We start from the raw sequence: 11,133 nt of genomic DNA, 5'->3' as shown, positions 1-11,133 counted from the left end.
AGGAAGGCCAGGATTGAAAAGAAGGACCGAGAGACTTGCACCTGTGTCTAGCAACAGGCTGTTTTCTTGTTCCTCCGGCCTTTTTTTTTTTTTTTTAATAAGATTGGCTAAAGGTTTATTTTATTTTGAAGAATCAGTTATTTGATTCATTGATCCATTATATTGTTTTTAGTCTCAATTTCATTAATTTTTCCTCTGATCTTCATAACGTCCTTACTTGTACCCTGTTTGGGTTTGGATCGTTCTTGTTTTCCAGAGCCCTGAATAGCATCATTGGGTTACTTGGGTGCACTCTGTTTTTCTGATGTGGACATTCACAATGCTAAACTCTCTCTCTCTCTTTTTTTTTTTTTTTTTTTTTGGTACCGGGAATCAAACTCAGGACCTTGTGCTTGCCAGGCAGGTGCATATGCCACTGAGCTATGTCCCCGGCCCTAAACTTCTCTCTTAAGACTGCTCTCACTGTGTCCCACAGGTTCTGGTATATCGTACTGTCATTACTAGGAACGAAGGTCTTCCTTCACTGCTGTGACCCACTGATTATTCAGTGGTGTATTATGTACTTTCCATGTGTTCACATAATCCTGCGGGAGTTTTTGCCATTAGTTTCTAGTTTCATTACACCATGAGCTGAAAATATGAATGGGATAATTTTGATTCTTTTGTACTTATTTAAGCATTTGTGTTTGCTTAAGCATGCTATAAATATGTGGTCTATTTTGGAGAATGTTCTGTGTGCTGGTGAGAAGAAATGTGTGTTCTGTTGTTAGATGGAACACCTGTAGACATCTATTAAGTCCATTTATTCAAAGACGTGGTTCAATTCTGACATGTCTTTGTTGATATTTTGTCTAGTTGATCTATTGTGATAATGGGATATTTAGCCCCTCTCCACTATAATTGTGTTGAGGTTTATATGATCTTTTATTTCCTGTAGTGTTTGTTTTATAAATTTGGGTGCACTGGTGTTTAGTGCATGTATATTTATAAGTGCTGTCTCTTCCTGTTGAACTGTTCCCTTAATTATGTAGTAATCCTCTTGGCCTCTTCTGATCAGTTTTGGCTTGAAATCCAAAATTAGGATAGCTATTCTTACTTGTTTTCAAGCTCCTGTTGCACTGACTATTGTTTTCCATCCTTTTATCCTTTGAGTTTTAATCTATGAATTTCTTTTTGGATTAAATGTGTTTCTTATATATAGCATATTGTTGGCTTTTGTGTTTTCTTTTTTTATTAAGACAGAGTCTCACTATAGCTCAGGCCGTCCTTGAAGTCACTCTGAAGCCTGGGCTGGCTTTGAACTTGGGACAGTCCTCCTGCCTTAGCTTCCCGGGTGCTAGGATTAGCACCAGGTGTGTACCACAACATCTGGTGGGGTTTTGTGGTTTTTTGTGTGTGTGTTTGTGTCTTCTTGAGGTAAGGTTTGACTGTGCAGTTCAGGCTGGCCTTGAACTCACTTTGTAGGTTAGGCTAGCCTCCAACTCACAGTGAGCCTCCTGTGTCAGCCTCCCAAGTACTGGGATAACAGGCGTGCACCACCACGCCCGGCCTGGGCTTTGTGTTTTGATCCAGACTGCCAGTCTGACTTTTGATTGAGGAGTTGATACCATTCACGGTGAGAATTATTGCTGAAAGGTATTGACTTATTCCTGGCATTGCCTTATTTTCCTGTTGCTGATTCCTTGTTTTTCTCCCATCTGCTTAACTACTCACATTGCTTGATGTTTTCATTCTTCTAGATGTTTTGGCATTTCTGAAGGTGCTCTTTGTCATAGACCTTATTTCTCTATCAATTTGAAAAATAGTTTTGCAAGATTTATCACTCTGGATTGGGAGTTGTTTTCTGTTAGGGCTTGAAACATTTCAGTCTCACTTGGCCTTCAAAGTTTGTGCTGAGAATTCTGCTGTAATTCTAATGCATTTATTTGTAAGTGATTTGTTGCTTTTCTTTAATAGCTTTTAAGATTTTGTCTTGTGTTGGATTCTGGAATTTTGACTATGATGTGTTATGGAGAAGTTCTTTTCTGATTGTGCTGTTTGGGGTCTAAATGCTTTACTTATCTGTTTGTTAAATTCTTTTCCCACATTTGGAAAGTTTTCTGGTATTGTTTTTGTAAACAGGTTTTTGTGCTGTTCGTGCTGTCTTCTGATTTTTCACTAATTGCAATTAATCTTACTCATTTTTGTATCATCTGGCAGCTGTTGAGTCCATTTGCTAGTTCTGTTTTTGTTTTAAGGTATCCCTCAGTATATGGTTACCTGCTTCCATCCTATCTTGTAGTTCTCACACCATCCTAACATTGGTTACTTCTGCAGCCCATATTTCAGTAGAATTTTTTTTAATCTCCTGGATTTTTTTGTGGTATCTTTTCATGGACTGTGATTCTTTGCTAAATTGCTCATTCATGTTTTGTATCATTTTGCTTACCTCAGCTAGCTTTTTATTAGTATCTTCTATAAGCTCACTGATTGTTTTGTTTATTAAGTCTATTATTTGGTTAGTTATATCATGTTTGAGCTTGCAGAACCCCTTATGACCTGTCTTATATCTCCTGATTTATCATTCTGTGTAATTCAGTTGTTTGCTTTTGATTTTTCTCCCCACTGATACCCATGGGTCAGCTTTGGATGAGTTGGGGGTTTGGGAGGTATTTTGTTGGTGTGTGTTCTCGTATTTTCTTTTCTTCTTTTCTTTTTTTTAATGGGTGTGTGTGTGTGTGTGTGTGGAAGTTTGCAGGTGGATTATAGTAGAAGTAACTTTGTTGCTAGTGTGGACTTCTTTAGTTAGTGTCTGCTTTCCGGTGCTGCGCTCTGGGTGTGGCTAACTGTGGGTCTTTGTCTTTGTTCCAAGATCTGACCCTCTGTGTTAATTTGGGGAGGGTGAGTGTGGTGTAATTGTCCCTGTGGTGGTCTCAAGACCCCCGTGGGAAGCCAAGACTCAGAGACTCCAAATTTGGGGAGCAAAGGTGTTTATTCCAGGGCTGGCTGACGCAGACTCTTGGGATCGGTCCCGAGAATGCACGCCTCACAGACTAAGCGCTCTGAATTTAAGCACAAAAACCGCAGAAAGGGAGGAGATGGGGTGAAAGCACAAAAACCACAAGAAGGGAGGGGATGGGGTGATAGGAAAGCACAAAAACTGCAAGAAGGGAGGGGATGGGGTGATAGGAAAGCACAAAAACTGCAAGAAGGGAGGGGATGGGGTGATAGGAAAGCAGGTGGTGCTCTGCTTAGTTGCACAAGGACACAACAAGTTTATCAGCAAGGACAGCTGGTTTTTTCATTATGTCCTTTAAGGAAAATATTATTTTGGTCTAACACAACATGTTTATCATGGCTACTCAGGCGCATACAAAACAGCAATGTAGTGCAAGGTTATAACAGTCCCAACATCCAGTTTTCCAGAAATGAAGCATGGTATGGTTGGTGACACAAAGACAAATCGGATATTGGAATACAGTTAAGAACAATTAATAGCAACAACTGTGCCATCCTGGCAGTTGCAGCAAAATCAGCACAATAATAGTCAAAGACAAATGGGGTATTACCATACCATAAGAACCAGTAAAAGTTACCAGTGTTCCACATATTTAACAGTAGAATCTGTAATTATAGACAGGGGCAAACCAAATATTGACATACAGTAAATACCTCCTAAGTGGAGCAGTTATGCCTCCATTCACAATAGAGACAAATTCAACAGTAATAGCATAACATCAACTAAATACCTAAAGACTTATAAAGCTTGATTATAATACTAGTAAGGATGGAGCAGGTGGGGAAGGGGAAAATGAAACACATAAAATTTCAAAAGTAAAGATGAGAAGAGAAAAGTGAGATAAAAGATCTTATTAAGAAGCCAGGTGGTGGCACATTCTTGTAATCACAGCACTGGAGAGGCTGAGACAGGAGGATCACCATGAATTTTGGGCCAGCCTGGTGTCATAAGTGAGTTCAATGCCAGCCTGAGCTACATAGCGAAACCTTGTCTGAAAAAAAAAAAAGATCTTATTAAGGAGTAAAAATGAAAATTAATAGAATTAGATAAAAGTAACAAAAGAACAAGAAAACAGAAAAAAGAAAGAAAATAAACACAATCCCCAAATCTCAAAAAACCAAGAAGGAAGAAGTAAATGTGTTCAAAGAAAATTCATCTGTTTTTGAATTAGTGTTTTCCCCCCAGGATCTTCAGTATTGAAAATAAACCAGATGTGGGGAAGGTAGTACAGATAGAACCGAGTGCCTGAGGATTCTCTTCTCCTCTGCCCATTTGAGTTTGGACAGCACCCTAGGGCCATACCTCCTTAATCTCTCTCCTCCACCCATTTGAGCTTGGCTGGCACCCTAGCACCATTCCAGTATAACCCGACCAGCACACACATGCCCCTCTTTGGGCCCTTTTTCCTCTCTGGTCTTGGCACGGTTTTTCTGTTTGTGATCTTTTACCACTGGGTATTTGCTTTGCAGTTCTTTGCTTGCTGTACATGAGAGGTGGGAATCTATCTGTTGGATCCACCACTCGGTTATATTGGGATCCCGAGTCACTATTAAGGCCTATTTTGTTTCAACATTCATGTTTTTTTGCGTGTGAATGGTGAATTAGGCCCTGCCTTTGTTGCTGTGTGTGACTGGTCAGTGGTGTCTTGTTGGGAGCAGCGGAAGCTGGAAAGGAATTACCACGCAGGATGGAGCCAGCCTGAGCAGAGGGGAGCTCCTCGAAGCTCGGAAACAGGCCCTTCCAGCTCCTTACCTGATGCTGGGCAGCGAGGCGGAAGTTAACCAATCTCTCGAGGGTATAAATAAACACTCTGCTGTTCTTGGGGAGTCCCCTTCTCCGTTCAGGAGAGAGGACCTCCACCTGACCCCAGCTTTTTGTCTCTTGTCTATTTTTCCTCATTTTCACTGCCATTCCTTCCTGGGGTACAGCAAGACCCTAGCGGATCCTTACAGTGTCTTCCCTAGGGCCATACTTACTGCCCGCTCCCGGTTCTGTGTCCCACGGTGTGCCCCAAGGCACAGCCTTCTCCACCCAGCTTTATGGCCTGTGCATTTGTGAGGTGCCCCCACCCGACCCCAGAGGCCTCTGTGTTCATGCCTGTGGCAGTCATCCAAGCCAGCGTAACCAGGTTCACACTGACAGACGGGGAAGCACGTAGGTCTCTGAGGTCTGTGTTGGATGTGGGCAGTAGGGTAGGGAGGTGAAGGAGGTGTTGGATTTAGTGTAGGCACTTTCCGCCCGCCCGGACTGGCCTGGCTCTCAGTGCAGAGGGCGGGGCCTGTGTCCTTTCCAGCCTGCGCTGTGACTTCTCTGTATCCAGCCCAGCCCTCTCTTCAGTGGTCTCTTGTGGCCGATCCCTACCCAGTCACTGTTGTTTCTCCGAAGCTCAGTCTTAATAAACTCCTTCCCCAAATGGTTCTTGACTTAACTGTAGCCAGCCAGGCAAAGGAGTGCCTTTCAGGATAAACCGTGCGGTGTTTGCAGTTTACAAAGGCTGTGCACTTTCCTTGGGGCTAGTGCTGCCTGCTGGCCCCTTGTTTCTTTCTGGAGCCATGGGCCCTCTTACAGTTTATTCAGCGTGTGTTAGCAGAGGCAGGTTATCTTTTCTGGGAGTTTTCTTTTTTCTGTTCCTAATGCTTCTTTTGCTTTTCCCTTCCTCCCTCCCTCCCTCCCTTCTCTTCCTCCCTTCTTCCCTCCCTCCCACTTTCCTCCCTTCCTCCCTTCCTCCTTCCCTCCCTCCCTCCTCCCTCCCTTTTCCCCTCACTCCCTTCCTTCCTTCCTTCCTTCCTTCCTTCCTTCCTTCCTTCCTTCCTTCCTTCCCCCTCCGTGTTGTGCTCCATTTCTCCTGTGTTTCTGTAGTTTGTAGTTGTCCTATCAGCTCCCTCCCTATTCCTGGGGATCTACTTCTTTTCCTTTCCTTCAACAGGTGGTATTCCAGGTCCTGGTCAGGCTGCATTTTGCTGCCAGTCTGTACAATTTTTCATCCTCCTCTGTATAGGATTTTAAATTAAATATAAGCACATCTATATTTTGTTAGAGACAGGGATGGTGCATTAATTCAGTCATTAAATGTAAAGACAGCCTATCGTGTTCCACCCTCTGTACTATGTTCAGGTGTAGCTCTAGACAGTATGGATACAGTCCCTTCCATCATGGAATTTCTCTTGCAGTGGTAGAGACAGACAACAGGCAGTTAACAAATGGGCCACACAACTTCAAATGATTGGTGCTATGAAGAGAAATATGGGTGTGATTCAGTGGTAGAGGAAAGGGTGAAAATACCTTGGTTTGGGTAGTTCCGAGGAGCCTCTCTGCGAAGTTGGTATTTGAGCTGAGATCTCAGTGATGATAAAGAGTGAGTCATGTAGATGTCTGGGGAAAGAGCTCAGGCATAAGGAGAAGCCCATGAAGAGGCCTGAGCTTGGAATGGAGCTTAACAAGTCTGAGAACTGAGTGTGGCCAGTGTGGCCTCCGTTGGGAGGAGGGAGTGTGTTAAGAAGTGCAGCTTGTGCCAGGTCAGCTCGCGCAGTCCACGTACCATGGTAAGGAGGTGGATTTTATTCTATCCACAATTGGGAACTCTTGGAGAATTTGTGGCGTTTGTACATTTTTATCAGCTCACTCTGACTGCAGTGACGTGAATGGGAGTGTAGAAGATGACCAGTTAAAAAGCTGTTGCAGTTGTCTAGGCAAATAATGGAGCTGATTTAGTCTGGGATGGTCAGAGTGGAATGGAGACTGGTGAATGAATTCAGGGTGCTCTGTGTAGGTAGTTGAAACTTGATGGGGTTAGACTGTATATGTTTTTGCTACTGTATGGTTTCAGGAAAGAATGAATAGATAGTAAAAGCTTGCTTGGTATCACAAGAAGACTCAGAGATGTTTCAAAGAGGAAAGAGAACATTTACTTGTGAAAAATGCAAGACAACTAAAAATGACTTTGGGGAGTCAAGAAGACCCACACCAAGCCTTTAAAGAAACAAAGCCCTGCAGTGATACCAAGGTGGCCAAGTTCAAATCGATCTGTTTGTGGAAGAAAGCAATGCCTTTCTCACACGGTTATCATCTTGGGAAGGTCATGTTGTATTCTCCTGCCTTACTTTTAAATATCAGCATGTGAAAAATCAGGGATTTTGGCTAAGAACTCTTTTTCTGTTGTTTTGGCTAAGAAATATTTTTTGTTTTTTTGCCTGTGCTGGGATCAGACCCAGGGCCTCCCTCACACTTGGCCAGTGTTAAGGATAAATTTCAAAGTTTTGTTCTTTGGAGGTTAGTACTGGATAGCCTGATCTTTGCTTTGTCTCAGGGTGCAGTGTTTCCCTTCGCATGATGGTAGAAGAAGTGCTTGGTCATACTGGAAACTGCTGGAGCTAGAGTCAGAATTGTCGTCATAGTGCAGAAACTGGCGTGGGATAACTTGGGACCATGAGAGTGGGCCTGGGATGCCAGCTGCTCTCTGCATGATCTGTGGCATTGTGATAGACCTATTATTATTCATCTCTCTATTGTCCCGTTCCCAAGTGAGGTAAGAAAATCAGTATTTCTTGGACCAGAGCAGGTGTGGCTAGTCTGGTGCAAATTTCCTTGTCAAGTGGTCTCTCTCCTGTTAATGATATCATTCTTCTCCTTTTAGGAACTGGTGGATCAGCTGTATTCATTTCGAGACTGCTATTTTGAGACTCATAGTGTTGAGGATGCTGGGAGAAAGCAGCAGGATGTGCAAGAAGAGATGGAGAAGACCCTGCAGCAGATGGAGGAAGTCCTGGGTATGAGCCCTGGGAATATGTAACCCCTGCCCTTCACTGAATGGTGATAGAGTTTTGCTCGCTCTTTAGACCTTTTGGTGTCCTGTTTGTGACTGCTGTAGGTTGGAAGAATAGAATATCTCTTTTAAGAGCATTTGCTCAGGATAGAACCTTTAATTTTTTTTTTTTTTTTTTTTTTTTTTTGAGACAGGGTTTCACTATGCAGTTCAGGCTGGCCTTGAACTCACTTTGTTGCTCAGGCTGGTCTCGAACTCACAGTGATACTCCTGCCTCAGCCTCTTGAGTGCTGTGATTACAGGTATGTGCCACATGCCTGCAAAACTTTCATTCTTTAACCTTTTCCTAAAATTTGATTGCAGAAATGGTGTGAAATAAAAGAGCGTACTTGTTGATTGAAGTGTTAGAGTGATCTTATTAACTGATCTTTCTGGCTTTTTACTTCCAGTTTAGTTTACTGTGGTCATTGTTATCTTTGTAAGTCATTACTTCCTGCATTTAATCTTGTCTTTTGTCTGCCTTTTTGCTTGTGTCTAATGTGTCTTTTTCTGACCTCATCTCTGACCACTTGTTTATTGAGGAACATTCCATCTCATTCAGGTTGGACTGCTCAGTCTCCATGAATGTGCAACATGTATTTCTGCTTCTGTGTCTATATCATGTTCTAACCTGGAGAATCTAGTGGGGTTTCTTTCCCTTGAGTTTTTACCCATTTATCATGTGCATGCCATATTCTTTTCATTATTGTTTTAATTTTCTACGTATTTACTTTGTCTTCACCAGGTTGTAAGCTTCTCCAGGGTGGAAACAATGCTGTCTTTATTACCCAGTTATTTAACACAGTATTCTCAATGTAATAGGAGTATATAAATAGTATGTTTGTAAAGATTTTCCTTAATTCTTTTCCCTCCTAGAGCTGGAATGAGGTAGTATCTGGAGAGAATATGCTTTGGTTTTCCAGTGCTTGGGCTTTTCCATTTCCCTTTCCCTTTTTCCTTTCTTCCTAGGTTCTGTCCAGGGCAAGGCGCAGACTCTGATGCTGACGGGGAAGGCACTGAATGTGACTCCGGAGTATAGCCCGAAGGCGGAGGAGCTTCTGTCAAAGGCTGTGAAGCTGGAGCCTGAGCTGGTGGAAGCTTGGAACCAGCTGGGTGAGGTCTACTGGAAGAAAGGGGATGTCGCAGCTGCCCACACCTGCTTCTCAGGAGCCCTTACCCACGTGAGCTGCCCTCCACCTCCTCGGAAAACAGATGAGAAGGGTGGGGTCTCTTTGGTTCTCTGAATTTTGCTAGGCCAAGAATGCCAGTCAGAGCTGAGCTTGAATTAGGAGAACAGAATCAGAAGGCAGGATGGGTGGTGAGGAAGTCAGGCGCAGGCCAAAGCAAATCCATGGAAGAAAGGAGAATGGTGCTGGGATTGGGTTCAGAGGAAGACGAGGAGTGAAGAAGAATTAGCGATCAAGCTGACCTGGTGTTTGTGCGTCACAGCAGCAGGCGGCAGCAGGAACGAAGACTGAAAGTTTGATGTGGCAGAAGGTTGGGGTCAGAGTAGATCAGGAGAAGGGAGATAGAGTCAGGGAGGTTGAGCATGTGCCCTTTCCATCTGTAGTGCAAGAACAAAGTCTCCCTACAAAACCTGTCGATGGTGCTTCGCCAGCTGCGGACGGACAATGGAGACGAGCATTCTCGCCATGTCATGGACAGTGTCCGGCAAGCTAAGCTAGCTGTGCAGATGGATGTGCTCGACGGCCGCTCCTGGTGTGAGTGCTCTCAGGAGGTCACCAACGCAGTTCTGAAGCAGTGGTTCATACTGCAGTCATCTAGTGTCCATCTTGAGTTGACTGAGGGTGAAGCTAGGGCACCTGTTTCAAAGAAGCCCAAGAAATATTTTGATGAACCACTGTTCTTAGAGCTCTTGGATCTTTTGATCCAAGAGAGGAGACACATATTTCCATCTAAGTAAGGCAGAGCTTTTGTAAAGTTGTTCAGGTTTTGGTTGGCTGGGTGGGGGCCCATATTTATCTGTATCCTAGTTCAGACAAGATCGGGCGCGTTCAGGGTGGTATGGCTGTAGACTCTGTATCCTAGTTCAGTTTTTGGTATAGGTCATCCCTGGATTGGGTCAGAAGTGGAGCCTTTCAAATAGACTTTGAAGGATGACTAGAATAGGTCAGATCTTAGCCGTGAGCTCTGAAATGATCCACTGTGTCTCTTTCAGATATCCTGGGGAATGCATACCTTTCTCTTTACTTCAATACCGGCCAGAACCCTAAGATCTCCCAGCAAGCCCTCAGTGCCTATGCCCGAGCTGTGAGTACTTACGGTCACCCAGGCTATATGAATAGAGGCAGAAACAGAAGCAAAACCATTGCAGTCTTTCTTGTGGTTCTTTAGCAAGCAGCAAAGGCAGCATTTGCTGACGCCCTGTGTGTGGTTTTGTACAGTTGTCTGTAGAGGTGGCTGCTTTCTTCTTTTAACTTTGAGTGTTAGGAACCACAGTACTTACAGTGTGATATTTTGGTGCCAGATAACTCCTTGCACTGTGTAGATTTGTTACAGGCAGTATAACTAAGTCACAGAGCCCATCTCAACATGTTCATCTTTGTGGTTTTTTTGTTTTGAGACTGGAGTCTTGATATGTAGTAAGTCTGGCTTGAATTTGTGTTCCTCTTGCCTCAGCCCCTAGAATGCTGGATTATAGACATGCACCTCAGGCCTGGTAATATCCATCCTTTTTTAAAAATATTCATCTCTTGTAGTGGGGGAAAAAGCCTATTAAAATAATGCTTATTCATATTTGTGTACATTCATTTTAAAGAAAAATGAAAACTCTGACATTTGAGTATAAGTAAGCACTATCCCCAGATCATTAAAACATGCAGCTCTCCACTGCCCACAGGTGAAGAGAGAAAACAGTGCAGAGCCTGCTCTGCATTATCTCCTGGAATTAATTCACCGGGATTCATGTTTGCTTAGTTGTTTGGCCATTTTGTATCGGTAGTCATGTGTATGGGCATCTCCTTTGGCTTTGAGTGCCTGATTACCTACTTGTAGCAGTTGCACATTGGCCTTCTAAGCACTTTTTATGTGTCCCTCAAATTCATCTTTCTTTTGCTTCCATGCTTTCTTTGATAGAGAGAGTTGGTTTTTTTTAGAATTGGTTTCTAACTTAACCATTGCTTATTTTTCTCTGTGTGGTAGAATAAAGTAAGCACCTCTGTGTAGTCATGTCTACAGCTGAAGGACTCCTTTTTCTGGTCAGAACTTTTAGCAGAGGAACTGTATTTCACTCTAATTTATTAATTTTGTGAATGTTTATTTTTAAAGAACTTATGATTCAGATTTTTTATTTGGCTTCTGCTAAATAGTTGCT

The 11,133-nt window shown here is 43.1% G+C and overlaps 1 protein-coding gene across 5 annotated transcripts in view; it reads left to right on the top strand.

Moving 5' to 3' along the window:
• Ttc5 (tetratricopeptide repeat domain 5) overlaps positions 1-11,133 on the top strand; it is a 31,359-nt gene that overhangs the window by 3,938 nt on the left and 16,288 nt on the right. For all 5 annotated transcript variants that reach the window (XM_013508558.1, XM_013508560.1, XM_005412043.2 and 2 more), the window contains 4 exons: positions 7,632-7,764; positions 8,769-8,980; positions 9,370-9,520; positions 9,979-10,070. In XM_013508558.1, coding sequence (XP_013364012.1) covers positions 7,632-7,764; positions 8,769-8,980; positions 9,370-9,520; positions 9,979-10,070 — 588 coding nt within the window. The remainder of the gene's footprint in view (positions 1-7,631; positions 7,765-8,768; positions 8,981-9,369; positions 9,521-9,978; positions 10,071-11,133) is intronic.

This window comes from Chinchilla lanigera, unplaced genomic scaffold (genome assembly GCF_000276665.1).
Source record: "Chinchilla lanigera isolate Chin_1 unplaced genomic scaffold, ChiLan1.0 scaffold00149, whole genome shotgun sequence".
In the NCBI taxonomy this organism is placed as follows: Eukaryota; Metazoa; Chordata; class Mammalia; order Rodentia; family Chinchillidae; genus Chinchilla; species Chinchilla lanigera.
This window is presented reverse-complemented; position numbering and strand designations above follow the sequence as displayed.